The following is a 15448-nucleotide window of genomic DNA, read 5'->3' as shown; positions in this document are numbered from 1 at the left end:
TCTCATCACCAGGGTGAGAAAATCCCAGGCCTCAGTAGCCCCCAGATGTCCTTCTATCCAGGGGTTCTACTCCAAGGCATGTGGAACATTTACAATAAAACCGCGTTTAAATATGAAATATAATTCTTTGATACAATTATTATTTTGCATCTGAAAGTACCTAGCTTTAAGCAACTTGTTATTATTTACAATTGGCTACCATGTCTTGGGGATCCCTGTACGCCTTCAGAAAGAGGTTAGAGAACTTCTTAGGAAAGTGAGGAAATCTGCCTCGTGAGTTGTTTTCCAAAGTTATGAAAATGTGATGGGTTCCACACGTCACCGGGAACGAAGCCGGCCCGACGATGCGTTCAAGCACATCGGTGGTCACTTGGCGTTCAGTCACCTCCTCTTTGCACTTTGGAGGCTGGGTGTAGGGGTTGGGGCTGCCCTGGGGCTGGCGCAGGTCTCCCGAGGGCGGACCTAGACTTCAGATCACTGCAGGGCAGACAGGAAGCTCAGAGCCTCCCTGAGAAGCAGACAGAGGTGAGGACAGTGGCCTCATTAGTGTGATGCTCTGCAGACTTGGAGCAGGTGTTTGACTCATGCTCCTTGAACGAGCCATCAGGGCCAGCATTTCCCAATCAGGCAGGGAGGAATCTCTCCCAGGGGTAGACTCGTGTGGGGCGACAGTCATGAGCAATAATTATGCTCCCTGCCCTGGCTCTCCGGTCTCCCTCCCGATGCACACAGAAAGGGATGTTGTTTATTCAATGGATCTGTGCCTTCCAAATATACATTCTGATTCCTGCTGAAAGGGGCCCCGAGAAAGCTCCTAAGTCACGGACGGTCTTAAAACTTGGGTAAATAAAGAAGAAGAAAGAAAAGGAAATACAAGCTTTCTGTGTTTTATGAAAAAAAAAGTGACACTATTAGGGAATGTCACCTTCAATACTGTCTGCTACTGATCTTGCCACTTAAAACAAGAAGATGACACAGAACTATAAATAAAACAGATAAACAACAGGACTGCGTAGAGCCCAGGGAACTGTAGTCAATAGCTTGTAATAACATATAATGGAAAAGAGTCTGAAAAAAAATATGTATTTATATGTTAAAAAAAAAAACCAAGAAGATCAGTACCCATAAATTTCAAGTTCATGTGAATTAATTTTAAGTGAAGCATCATTTAAAAACTCAGCACACGAGGAATCCCTTTCCAACAACGCTGACACACCGCGGCCGCGAGCGGGACTCCCCTTCGTGCGTGGCTGGTTCTGCCGGGTCTGCCCTGGGGACTCCCCTGGGGCTTCCTCGCGGGGATCAGCCCGTCTCCAATGTCGCTTCCAAGGTCTCGGACAGGCTGCCTTCTTGAAGTCCGTGCCACCCCATGGTTTAAAGGAGAGTCAGGGCTGAAGACCCGGCGTCTGTGGCCCAGCCGTGCTCTGCTCATGCAGCCAGCGCCCCTCCCGCTCAGAGCGGAGCTGCTCACACCGCTGGCTGAGGAGCTGCCCGGGGGCCCCTGTATCTACCGCAGTGACCTTGGGAGAGTGGAGGCCGGATCGAGGTCATCCCAGCTAAGCGGGACGGCCAGCCTGCCTCCGCCCTGGGGGAGGCACTTGCTTCTCTGAAGCTGAATTTTGGCAGAGGATCCCTCAGCCGCGCATCTTCAGCTCAGGCAACAGAGCTGTTGAAACCAATTGTCTGTGGAAGGAATGAGCGTGGTGTAATGGGACTCCGTCTCCTCGTTAAAATGTGCGGGGTGGAGGGGACCCGCTGTATCCAAATGTGTACGTTGTCCCAGAGAGACATGTGAACACATCCCAACATGACGGACCAGAAACTGGAATTTTTTCTTTTGGTGCCTACCTTAGTTTTCCTGGAACTTAAATTTTATAGACTAGAAATGACTTCTTCCCAACTGGCAGGGATGAATCTGAATAAAGCTTTTTTCTCTCATGAAAACGCAAACTATGTAAGCCTTAAGGAAAAACGGACTTTTCTTGGCTTCCTCCAAGAACCGAGTTTGCGCGTCTTAAGCACAGAAAGTCACAGGCTGCCACGGCCCCCTTTCTGGAGGGCACGTTCACAGGCTCTTGAGCCAGAGTATTTTGCCCCAGGGCACAGGAGCAAGTCTCTCTCCTTGGGAACCTTGCTCTCACATTTAAATAAGCCATTCTTTTCTCAGTTTCTCAAGGTCTCGGCCAATGACTTGTCCTCAAAATCCTGGAAACACAGATGCGTCTACACTGGACCTAAGGGCTAGTTAATACCTTCCTGTGAACAACTGTATGAGGGTGAGGTTAATTCCTGGAGCTTCCAGTGGACTGTTTTACTGTGACAAGGAATCATCCAACACGTTTTATTTCCTCACTTTCAAAGTGTTTGGAAGTGCCTTTACAGAGATGTGAAGGGGACTGTGGAACAGATACCACAGATCGTACTGAGAGCCAGGGGAGCATGAGATAGTTACATTGCACAACCAAAAAGGTCTATCCAAGCACAGTGATGTAGCAGCACGCTCCCTTAGAAGAGCTGGTGTCTACCCCGGGAACTGAGAAAAACTGGGGGTAGAGGGTGACGCTTTTTTTTTAAATAATGCCAGAGTTTGTTCCGCCGTGTTTGTGGTCTCAGAGCAGCCCCCCAAAGTGCAGAACCGGCTGGGCGATGCGGGTTTGGCCCCTCGCTGTGTCTGGTAGCCCATGGAGCCCACCCAGGAAGAGCATGGGGCCGGGACTGACGGCTGGGGTGCCGCGACACCGTGAGAAAACGGCATGTGTCTTCAGACACAGGCTCTGGAGAAGCTCTGCCCCAGAGACACATGTGGCCTCCTGCTGTGTGCGCTCAGTGCGTGCCAGGGGGCATCCTCCACGGTGTCTTAGAGCCATTTCTTGCTTCTTAGCTTTGACCGCTTCCTTACTGTTTCACGCTCCATCCACGCTCAGCTCCTGTCTCCCCTGGTTGGGGCACGTGCCTAAACCCGCAGTGAGGTGTGAGGCTCACCTAGGACGCGAGAGCTGAGGCCTCCTTTCAGACTTTCTGATTTCGTTCTTTCAGAAACTGACTTTACTAAACGGCCTGCACGCGCACTGAGACCAGGGAAGGACTTAGGGTCTGTGGCTCCATCCCCGTCCATTCCAGGAAGAAGAGGGACAGGGGGCTGTCGGTGGGAGACAGCCTGCAGACGGGGGTGATCTGGGCACCTGGGAGAGCTTTCGGGCTCACGCGAAGCCTGACACTCTGCAGATCTGATTTCTCAAGGCCAAGTCCTAGGTTTGCGCTCACTTCTTCAAGTGATGTCCGTAGGGCCCAGGGAAATCCTAGGCTTGGGATGGGGAGTTTAGATGCCCCTTCCTCCTGATGAGGAGGAGTGACATTTGCCAAAAAGCCAAAGATGAAGCGGGCGGTGTCGGAAGGGCAGAGATGTCAGCGGGAGCCGCGGGGACTCGGCGATGCAGCCGGCAACCTCGCAGCTAAGAAGTCATCGCCTTCCAGGCAGAATCCCGACTGTCTTGTGTTTTCCTTACGGGTCTAGAGCTCTGCCTGGTCTGACCCCACTCCACCCCTGCTCCAAATACGGACACGCGAGTGAGCCGCAGACAGGGAAAGGCCGAAAGCGAGAAGTGGGGAGGGGTCAGCACTGAGTCCAAGGACTGACTCAGGCAGGGGCCTGAGAAACAGGATCCCTCCTTCTGAGACATCAGGGAGGCCGCATCCCCACCCAAGCTGCTAGGACAACACACGAGAAGGTTGCAACTTTCAAGAAACATTTTCTCTGAGTTTCTATTTATTGCTGTGTCAAAGGTATTAATATCTCTGGCTAAAAAGAAAAAATATGTAAGTATAGACAAGTCATACAGAGGCTGCAATTAGAAGGGACTTCGTGGATTTAAAAAAAAAATGAAACCACTGGAGAACGTTTAAATGTTTATTTTCACGTTAAAAATGATGAGTTACCCTGTGGTTAGAATATACCTTTATGCTGGAAAAAGAAGTCACTTTATTTCTGAAATATTTCCAGAAAAAAAAAAAAGGAAAAGGAAAAAAACTCCAAAAGTAATGAAGAGTCAGGTTAAAATGATCTGGCAGGTTCCATTAACTAGCCCAGCGCGAGCCACGCCCTCTAAAGGCCGCACGGCTAACACAGCGCATGTCACGATGTCAGGTCCCAGTGCTTTCCCACCGTCAGTTTAGATATATCCGAGTGGGATGTCTGTACATTTAAAAGCTACAGCTTTGCATGCTTTTATTTTTTAAACGTATTTATTTCAATACACCTTTCAGAGGTTCAGTAAGTATGTTGCCTATTTTACATACAAAAATACCTGCTATCCGTATTTGAGCATAACTTTTCCACCACCCACCCTGTTCCTATACATAACAGGTGACACATCGTACATGACACGTAATATAATTTTGAGGGAGGAGACGGTTGCTGGGTTTATGAAACATCTATCATGTCACTTACAGAGACTAGAATGGAGAATTGAGGCCGTTTTTGAGCTGACTAGAGTAAGAATACAAGGGTGCCTGCCAGTGGGGAGTGTAAGATTCTGAAGAAGCCGCCCTCCCCGGTCCATGGAGTCGGACTATATTTTCTTCTCTGACAAAGACTTCACGACGTCCCGACTTTGGGGAGACACCTTTCTCAAAGGATGAGACGAGAATGCTGATCAACACACACAAAGGCAGACTTCCTAAAACTTAAAACATTAGCTAGGCACAAAACACTTCGTCTACAGATGTGGTGATGGCACAAAAATTAATCCATTTTTTTCCCTGCGTTGATTTTTATAGATAGAGACTCTCTGCCTGCAGTTTAAGGATTACTGTAGTCTGGGAACGCAGCCTGGCCGGTGCGCAGCGCATCAGTTACTCCTTCTCCCGGTTCACGTGGGGGATTCTGAGGTCTGCTAGCTGGTGAGTTCTTTGGAGGAAGTTTCCAGGGAAAACTTCCCGTGTCTTTTCTTCTTCTTGTCTCCCCAATGCAGCACACTGTGTGTTCACACGCCAGCTCTTTCTTGTGGCAGCGGCTCCTGGTTCACTGTGCACCGCCCTGGAAGGCAGACACCTGGCCCTGGAGACGGGGGTCTCGTGTCCCCCATGGATCTAGGTCACCGGGTCTTCACGGAGCATCTGAACCGCCCTCTGTATGACTCTGAAATCAGTTTGCAGCTTGGCGCCCCCTCAAGAGGTGCTGTGTCTGCCTCAGGGCAGGGACGGGGGTGCTGCAGTGCAAGCATCCCGTTCTCTGGGGAGAGGAGGGGACCCTACCGACACCGTTCTCTCGGGTTATCGACACCGACCCTTTGAATATCTCCGCAGTAAAACCCTGGACAATCTAGGCAAACGCATGGCCCTCAGGGAACTGTATTTCTAATCTTAATTTATGCCATTCTGCCCATTTTAGCCGAAATGTTTAAGGGAGCACAGTTCCTATGTGTTTAAAATCGACTAGTTGGAAAACAAGCAGATACCACCCATGGTTTCTATCAGCAGGAAATATTTAGAGCAGAAAGAACTTCAGGGAAGCTCTGCTAAGCTGAACAGTGCCTACGCCAGGTCTGAGAGCAACGGGCAGTGCTGATTCCTCTGAAAGACGGGCTTCTCTGCCGCTGCCCTAGAAACACAGACACACGCACGTGGGTATCCGTGTGTATGTGTGAGTATTTGTGAGTGTGTGTTGTTTAGTAAGAGGGGTCCCTTCCCCGTGACTTTCCATCTGATTTTCACTTTGAACTGGCCAAGTCGCAGACATAAGCCCAGTGACTGCACACAGCCGGCCCCGCTCTGGGTGAGTCCGGCTTGGCCACGGGCGGCCCCTTCAGCACCGCGGCCAGCTCCCGGCTCGCTGAGACGCCCGCGGGCACGTTCCATTCTCCTCAGTTCATGCCTGCGTCACGTCCAGCACCGGGACCTTCGGAAATGCTCCCATGTATATATATGCTCCTTAACCAGGCTCCCCGCGGCAATGGTAACTGCCTTTGATCCTCTGCCGAATTATACCCACTGAAAGCCTCATTTTTACCAGTGGGGGGCAGCCTGCTGTGTGTGTGAGACACCCCCACGTCAGCCTCGGTTCCTCAGCTTCAGAAACGAAATCCCAGCTGTGTCTGGGATGTTGAGGATCCAAAGGGAGAGAGAATGGGAAGTGCCTTAGAGAAGGCGCAGGGCTCAGATGGACAAGCTATGTCCCCATCAGCGCGGGAACTGCTCTCCGGCCCCGCACAGTGGTTTCCAGCTACCTCCCCACCAAGCCCCTTGGAGAGCAGAGGCAGCTTCCTTCGAATAACAGGGGAGCTCTTCCTATGAGAATGTCCGTCATCTCTTTGCAAAAACTCCTTTGGGAGCAGACGCCTGGGTCTCCTGGCTTCATCATCCAAACTAGAAGATTTGGGGAAACTCACTGCCTCATTTTAAGCCCAAGAGCAACTGAACACCAGCCTCTGGGGGTCAGGCAGTGCATCACTGGTGACTTACACTCTGTTTACAAACGTGCCGCAGCCCTGTGGACAAGAGACACGGGGCGAACCCCGCGGCTGCCGAGTGACGGCCGGAGGAGGCTGGTGCCCCGGGCCTGTCCACAGAACCCTGTGGGGAACCACTGACCGCCTCCCTTTTGAACGGCCCCGTCATCAGCCATCGGGAGTCAAGGAGCTGCCTCAGTACCTCCTGCAGGCCCTTGCTGCTTCCGGTCTTTGAAACTCTGCTTCTCAGAGATGCAGGTGGCTCAGGGATGCTCCAAATGAGGCAGACTCGTCCAGGGGCTGTTTGTCCGGCTATCTCATTTTAACGGAGAAACATGTTGTCATCAGTTTCTAACCTGAAATCCTTGCTTTGCTTGAGACATTTTTTAATTTAAAAATTATGCCAGAATCATGCTTTTTTTTTCTCTTTCTCACCATTTTGATTGCCCAGTAGCTATGTGTTTTTTGTTTTTTGTTTTTTGTTTTTTTAATCACAACTGCTTCGCAAGCTGCTGGAATGATCATTTGTTTTATGAATTTTGGGGGGGAACCCATTGCTTTTCTCCATCAACGCACACCCTGTATAGGTTTTATCTCTGCCAGAGTCAAGACTGAGAAGATATATATATATATATATATGTATATTTTGGTTGGGGGTGGGGGAAGTCACTGTATGGATAGACGACTACGTATTGCTAAGCTGAAACATCGTTTCACTTACTGCTTTAAACAGTTTTGTCCTGGTATAAGGAAAGTTTCATCTGATGGTATTTCCTGTGCAGTTTCCGTCTTGCATGTATCATTCCTAGATCTCGATTCCAGTTTCAATAACAAATCGTGTTGACCACAAAGCATCAGTATAAATACACTATTTTGAGGACCTTCTTCGCCCTCAAGATACGCACTCCAGGAAGGAGTTCCCCATGACTTCCCCAAGCAGAAGATAAAAGTAAAGGTTCATGGTTCCCAACTTTTCTGCAAAGTTTTAAAGCATCATGTAGAAAATTGTAAAGAAGATGGCCCTCCCTCACAGTATATTGATACTTTTAAGTAAAATCCCACGTCCCCGTCTGCTGTAAGAAATTTCAACGACAAAAAGAAGGAAAGACGGCGTGAGGATAAGCTTCTTAGATATTGCCCCCACGTGATCAAACGCGGAAAACTGGAAAGAACCTGAAATTCTGCACGGACACCCAGGAAACAACATGACGTGGCAAATCTCAGTGATTACAACTCATACGCAAATCAAACAGATCTCAGAGAAGGGGGAAAAAAAGGAAATTTCTCATCTTCATGTTTCGAAAAGAACTGCAGAGGTCAGAAGAACCAGGTGCAGGTGCAAATATATATAAAAATAATGAGCAGTGCTCGTAACAAATATGGGCGGCTACATTCAGCATCTTTCGCGTATGTCCGATCTCAGGCCTGGGGCGAGAAATGTCCACTGTGCTTTAAAAGGTCTAGGAGTAGAAAAATCAAACCCAAGTCTTTTCTCATTCCACATGGCCGTCTTGTCCCGAGATGACTTAACAATGTCTGTGGGGTCGGGCTTATGATGTTTGAACTGAGCTAGTGCCAGGCAGCAGATAAAACCTCTGTCTTAGAATTCCTCCAGGACCCACAGGTGGCCGGCTGGGAGACACTGCCCGGCTCACAACCCAGATGCCATGGCTGTCTCTGATCCCTGCTGAGGCAAGGATCGCCCCCCAGACCTCCACCAGAGAAGCGCTGTTAAGTCACCCCCTATTGCTGATCCAGCTCACTGCTCCACCATTCAAAAAACAGAAGGCATAAAGGTGAATACAAACATGAGAAAGGAGTTTACATCTGGTCCTGCAGTCGGTCCATATAGTCTTGGAAGTCCTGGGGGTCCCCCAGCCCCATATCTGGGCACACCCACTTGATACTGTCATCGCTGTCGAACAGGATGGAGTTGGTGTACGGGCCGCCGTCCTCGGGGAGGATGGTGGTGTAGGAAGTAAACTTGACTCTCTTCCTCTTTGGGCCCGAGGAACTCAGGGCTTCGTTTTTCAAGTCTTTGTCATAGACGTAGTCAGCAGGCCTGAGCAGCTGACTGTGGAACGTCTTCTGGGAGCTGCCGTTCAGGAGGAAGTTCCTCTCCTCGAAGGGCAGACCCCGGTCTCCCACGGTCGTGCACTCCTCCGACGGGAGCGTCATGTCCACGGGGTTCTCCAGGAGTTCCACCTCGTTCCCGAGCCAGACCCAGTCATGGGAGTGGGGGACGTTCCCTTGCTCGCTCACAGCGAATCTTTTGTGCCTGTATTTCCAAGCGAACGCCACACAGTTGATTAAGAAGACCAGGATGGCCAGGCAGAAGACGCAGAGCAGGGCGTACATGCCAATCTCCAGGTCGGTTAAGCCCCTGGAGGTCACCGTGAGGTCACCAGGACTGTGGGGTTCCGGGAACTTCCCTTGAGTGGGGAAGCTTGTGAAGGTGTCTGGACCACCGCTCTTGAGTAACTTCTTACTCCTTCCTTCCATGGGGGATCGTGCGGTTGTGCTTTTGTTGGTACCTTCCTCTTGGCCAGCCGAGGCGCCATGTTGGGACCGTTCCTGGACCGCTCTCTCCTGGCTCCCCTCGCGCTCTATGGCGTTGCTGAGGTGGCCTTTATATTCCCGATTCATGCCCTCGATGTCATTGGTGCCTCCCTGGTGCTCATCGATACCCGGCTCAAACCTGACCTTGACATTCCCTTTGCCCACAGCCAGAACGCTCTTCCTCTTGGTCTTCTGACAAGGCTCGCTGATCATCATTTCCAGTTTAATCAAGGGCCCTTGCCCTTCACCCTCCGCAACCACCACCGGCCATTTGGACTGAAGGTTGGCCTGGACGGACACCACCATCTCATCCAGCGACGAGACAGTGACTGAAAAATCCTTGGGATCGTAAATGTCTAAGGGAGTCACCGAACCATCACTGAACAAAATCCAAGAGCTGACTATTGCCTCCTAAGAAAAATGAAACCAAAGCATCATGTTACAGTCAGGTTCCTTCAAGTGTGCAAATGCGTAAATATGATTTCCCATCTAACAATATGGAAGTATACAAACTGGGAAAAATAAACGTCGGTGTTTTATCATTTGCACCAGCCCTCGGCAGCCTCGGACCCGCGATCAGTCATATGCTACAGCCCCACTGATGGGAGAAACCAACAATGTACTTTAATGAATGCATGCAAGTGTGTATTAATTTATTGCCTGCCATACAAGGGAATTTGACTTTGACCTTTCTAAAAACATTTTGAAAGATCAGGCAATTTATCTGAATCAAATTCAGGTGCAACTAATCAGGCTCTCGCTCAAGATAATATCCCTTTGAACATTCTTTATTAGGAAGTCAGCGCTGATGCAGCAAACCACGCACTAGCTGCGAGCACTTAAGGAAGGATGCATCATGGGACCAGCTTGCTTGAAAGGCACTGAGCCCTGGGATCTTTATAAATGATACAGCAAGGTTTAAGGGTGGGGAGTGGGGGGAGTTTTAGAGTTGGCTATAGTTGTCAACAGGAGCAGTTGGGTGACTCTTAGCCATGCTTGTTCAAGTAGCTGAAGTGGAATTTCCAAGTATCAAAAGGCACCTGCTTTGGCAAATGTAAAAACATGTGGTCCTTTGGTCACGGTCTAGCAGTGGACGGTTCGTAACACCGATAAGGCTGCTGTAAAGCAAGTGACATGGGGCAGAAATTGGTAGAAGAGGAAAATGTATTTAAGCCACCGAGCACTTTTCTCAGACAAGACAGACTGGATAAGAGGCAGGAAGAAGCCTCAAGAATCACCAGTCCCAGCTGGGAGTGTTCTGCCGATCTCCCGTGCAGGATGTGACAGAGAGACAGAGGGCTCTCAGTTGGCCAGGGACAAGAGGACCCTGCAGTCTCACCTGCTGCGGGGCTTGGAGGGTGTCCTGGGCAGCTGCTGTAGACACGAGGGCTCTCTTGTCCACCCTGTGAGGCTGCAGAGAGAGAGATAAGCCGGCCACCAGCTGCACGCCCAGGTCCGCGATGGTGACGCGGTCATCCAGGACAATCACCGTCTTCTCAGCCAGGATGGAGTCAGAGAGAGGCGACAGGACCTGCAGAGTCAGTGAGGAATTCATGTCTCAGCTCCACACACCGTTCGAAACTCCCTAATTTCCACCAACACGTCCTCCCAGTTTCCCGGGACGTCAGTGCACTTGGGCAGAATGAGTGCATGAGCCTCCTGTCCAGTTACGCTCCCCAAGTGAAGGAGTTTTACCAACATCATCTTGGTCCATTTTCTCTCCTGTGATTCATACCATGATCACAACAGTGTACTTTCCAGGGAAAGCTTGCTTTAATTTAGAGGCAGTCACTAAAAATTGCCCACCTTGGTACTAGGCACCAAAGAGTAACACTTTCCCAACAACTAATATTTAGGCGTGAAAACAGCAGAATTGTGGCAAAGCTCGTTGAAGGCCTGGTGCTCAGGCATCCTCTCCTGCCCCTGTTCCCTCCCGTGGGCAGCTAGATGTTCCCTGGGCTACCATGCCCTCACTGGATAAACCAGTTAAGAAAAGCGCAAAAGAGCATCTTACTGTGTTAAGAAACCATTCTTCCTCCTTTACCACCGAGCTTGCAACCAGGGGTGACAAACAAATGGAGAGGAATATCTAATGGGCAGAATTTCTAGAACTACCCCCACCCCCAAAATGTCCTGCCTAATCTCTCAAACCTGTGATGTGATGAGAAATCACTCTCCTGATTATGTTGTAGTAAACGGCACAATTGGCCTTAAAGCGGGGGAGATTACGCTGGATTAGCCAGGTGGGTCTGACGGAATCACAAGAGCTTTTTCCTGGCTGGTGGAGTAGGGGAAGCCAGGGAGATTCCAAGCGTGAGGAGGCCCGGACACATCACTCCCGGGGACGGAGGAGAAGGACCGCAGGTGACCCCTCGGAGCAGAGAGCGACTCCTGGCGGAGAGCCCACAGGGATGCAGAGTCCTCGGTCCCACACTGGGAGGAAGTGCATTCTGCTGACAAGCTGAGCTGGGGGGCACATCCTTCTCGGAAGCCCCCGCAGACTCCCAGCCTGGCCACCACCTTGACTGTAGCCTCGTGGTGCCCTGAGCACAGCCAAGCTCACCTGAACGCCCAACCCACAGACTTCGGGGTCAATAAGTGAGTGGGGGTTTAAGCCGGGAGATTTCCAGTGATTTCTCACAGAGCAATAGAAAAGTCATCCAAAATATAAAGCTGAATCCACCTGCATCAAAAATTCACTTCGGCAGCACCTAAACTATGACTTAACTATGAGTGGAAAGGTTTTAATTTGTTACTGGGAACTACGCTGCACTGTTTCCAGGTAGGCATCCTGTCGAAGCCGGCTAGAAAACAGCTTCACTGTAACAAAACGCAGGGCGTTCCTGAAGTTATTGTTAGTGCAGTTCATGTTTTTAAAAATGTGCTTGTCCGCTGTTCAAGGTGAAACACGCCTAAATGGTTAACCCTCAGGGTTAGGACAGGAAAACTCGCCTCACAGCTTCTACCATCTCCTGTTAGCGATGGTATGAAAAGTGAATGATCCGAGCAGGGGAAAGATGGCTTACACTGTGTGTTAAATTCAGCTTTGGTGAAAGAAATTATCTGTGTTTCTCCAACTCTAAAGCGCAAAGCCTGAGTTTGGATGGTTAAACTGCGGCACAGCCCACGCGGCTCTGGCGCATGCGCGCACACCCGGCATCGCGCAGGCTGGGGTCGGGAGGGTCCCCGTACCTGCACGGTGGTGATGCCCGGCTCCCGGCCCGCCAGGGTCCTGCCGTCCTGTAACTGGGCAATCTTCGGCTCCTCCACCTTCATGAAGTCCACCACGAGGTCGGTGATGTCAAACTGCCAGTCGGGGCCCAGCATGTAGCTCAGCTGACCCGAGTCGGGCGACTCGGCCACGAACTGGGTGAGGACGCGCACGGCGGCGTGCTGGTACTGCAGCGAGCAGCCTCTGCCCTTCCTCTCCTCGTCCTCCTCGTCCTCGCTGTCCCGGGTGGGCCTGGGGCGCGCGCGCACACACAGACACACAGACACGCACACAGACACGCACACACCCCCCCCAGAGCGAGCGTCACGGCGGGTAGGTTCCGCGCGAACCACCGTCCCAGGTGCCACGTGACTGCGCGGCGCGCGGGAGGCCCGCCCTCCTGAGCCATCCCCCGGGCACCGTGCCGACATCCTGCCCCCTCCCTGGAGAAGGCCCTGTCACCTCTGGAGAAGCGGCTTCCTCTGAGCGCAGGGCCCCGAACGCGAGCAGAGGGCGCCCCCTGCCGCCCACGCGCCCTGATCTAAGTGGCCGCCACCCCGCGGGGCCACGGAAACCGCTGAAACGCGCCTGGCACCTGCGCCCCCGGGTGCCCGCTGCTCCCCCCGGAGCCCCAGCCCCTCCCAAGTCCTGGCAAGCCCTCTCCTCTCACTCGCCCGCCCACAGGCTGCCCTGAAAAACCCTAGCCTTGTTATTCCAGAACCTTCCCCTCAAAATGAACCTGTCCTACATCATGAGAGGGCCCGGTTTGGTGGCTGCTGACTGGTCGGTGGCCGACAGTGGACGGGACTTGTGTCAGCGGAGAAAGGGGCAGTGACTCATGTGTGCCGAGTTAGACCTACTACGTGCCTGGTCCTGCCCGATGCACTCACGTAAAGGACAAGAAGTGCTGAGATGGACCAGGACCACACGCCAGCCACACAGCTGACCCCTGCAGTCTCCAAAGACCCCCCTGCGGGAGCAGTGTTTTACTATCCTGGTCTCACCAGCGAGGAAACCAAGGCACAGAGGCACCTGGACCTCGGCCATGCAGCTGCCACCTGGAGGCAGAGGAGTCCCAGCCAGCCCGCTGTCCGCCTGTCGGCGTCCTCTCCCTTTTTATATCTGACTCCGTTTCCCTTTACAGTGTCTGTGAGACACGTTCCTTTCTTTACACCAGGAAACCAAGGCTCAGAGTGGTTAGTGTGGGGCCCAGACAGCTGGTCGTTAGCACGTGCGGACTGAGCGCCACGTCACTTCTGAAACCTACTTTCTTAAAAATACGTTATTCCTGCTCCCTGAAAGGCTAACCCTCCAGGCTAGGAGACTAAAACCAGCTCTCACCGTTTCTACCGTCTTCTGTTAGCGACACAGGAAAAGTAAGTCACCACGTGGGGGGAAGCCTGCTTAGAGTCTGAGTTTAACTCAGCCTTGACTGGTCAAAGAAATGAGACTTTCTCTCCCTCAACACTCACTAAAATGCAAAAAATTCAATGAGTTTCGATTATTAGTGATAGGAAAAGATTTCACCAGCACCTAGCAATACGGGTTTCCCAAAGTGAGGGGTAAATATCCTTGCTGGTGAGTGAGTTGATTTTAGGTGGCAAGGAGACACGCACTAAAAGCACTGACTGGCATGCTGAAATGTGAGTCCCATTTCATTTTCCAGTCCTCCATTATATCACAGAGAACGTCTCTGTTCGGTGCCAGGCCGTCTTCACTGGCTCTCCGACACCTGCTAGTCCCTACCAGTTAATAAAGCCGAATTCAGACAAACGACTGTACCTACTCGGAATTTAGTAACAATATTTTGTTTTCTTTGCATAAACGTTTACTAGTTGGCTATTTTTGATGGTGATGTGAAGTTCCCCTTAAATAAATGAATAAAACTGAAAAAAGAACCAAATTAAGTACGTGAGAGGTGGTACTCAGCCATAGTATGATAAAAGTGGTGAGTGAATAAAGTTTTAGAAATACCATATTAATAAACCATTGTGTTTTTAAAAAAAACTTTAAATTTTGAAAGCATAATAAATTCACTGAAAGTTTATAAAATTGGATAAGAAGGTCCTGTATATTCTTTACCCAGCACCCCCCAGGTAACATTCTGACATACCCATAGTACAATACCGACAGGAAACTGACATCAGTACAAGGCAGAGCTTGTTCAGATGTCAACAATTTAATGAATATTCATTTGCGTGTGTGTGTGTGTAGTTCTATGCAATTTTATCACATTTCACGTAGCCAAACCTGTAACTCAGATAAAGAACTAGTCCATCTCCACGGGGGCGTCCTGGGCACTTCCCACCTGTACACCATCCGTAACTCATGGCAACCACTGACCTGCTCTCCGTTTTATATCCTGTCATAAATGGTGCCCCGCTCTCTGTAACCTTTTAAGGTGCTGGTAAGGATGTGGAGTAACTGGATGCCCGCCCCATCGCTGGTGGGGATGTAAAAATGGAACAGCCTCCCTGGAAACCAGTTTGGCAGTTTCTTCTAAAGCTAAAGATGCCCTTCCCACGTGACCCAACCACTGCCCTCTTGGACAGCTTCCTCAGAAAAATGAAAACTGTACGTTCATGAGGAAACTCATACACAAGCGTCAGGGCAGCTCTCTCCGAAACAGCCCCACACTGGACACAACACGAGCGTCCTTCGGTGGATGAATGATTAAGCAAACTGATAAACCCACCATGGGACACACTCAGCGAAATAAATAAACGGACAGTAGAAACAGGCAACATCTCAGCTGGATCGCAAAGGAATTACGCTGAATAAAAAACACGTCCATTTTTAAAAGTGTCATACTGGGGGATGCCATTCACCAGTTAGACAAAACTTTCTGCTTTCAAAGGACTCCAGTGATGCGTCAGGCCCACCTAAATAATCTCCTTATTTTAAGGTGGACGAATTTAGAATTTTAATGGTCCCCGGAAAATCCTGTCACAGCAGCATCCGATTAGCGTTTGACTGACCCACCAGGAGATGGGACTCTTTGAAGGGGTAACATCTTTAGAGTTCTGTATCCTTTCACTGAATTCTTAGGACAACGCTACTCAGTAACATCGTCACGGCCGACTGACAGATGGAGAAACAGGAACAGAGAGGCTAAGTAACTTGTCCAAGGTCACACAGCTACATGTGGGAAAGCCAGGGTGAAAACTCAGTGGCCTTATTCCATAGCCCGCAGCTTAGCCATTGCCCTGACCCCCATAGATGGTGGCTGACA

The 15448-nt window shown here is 50.6% G+C and overlaps 1 protein-coding gene across 4 annotated transcripts in view; it reads right to left on the bottom strand.

Moving 5' to 3' along the window:
* Window positions 1-7773: 7773 nt before the first annotated feature.
* The window catches only part of TMEM132B (transmembrane protein 132B), a 292208-nt gene continuing 284533 nt past the window's right edge, over window positions 7774-15448 (bottom strand). For all 4 annotated transcript variants that reach the window (XM_072952906.1, XM_072952907.1, XM_072952908.1 and 1 more), the window contains 3 exons: window positions 12198-12468; window positions 10345-10536; window positions 7774-9416 (listed from right to left, as the gene is read on the bottom strand). In XM_072952906.1, coding sequence (XP_072809007.1) covers window positions 8268-9416; window positions 10345-10536; window positions 12198-12468 — 1612 coding nt within the window. In that variant the 3' untranslated portion in view covers window positions 7774-8267. The remainder of the gene's footprint in view (window positions 9417-10344; window positions 10537-12197; window positions 12469-15448) is intronic.

Source organism: Vicugna pacos, chromosome 32 (assembly GCF_048564905.1).
Source record: "Vicugna pacos chromosome 32, VicPac4, whole genome shotgun sequence".
NCBI lineage: Eukaryota > Metazoa > Chordata > Mammalia > Artiodactyla > Camelidae > Vicugna > Vicugna pacos.
This window is presented reverse-complemented; position numbering and strand designations above follow the sequence as displayed.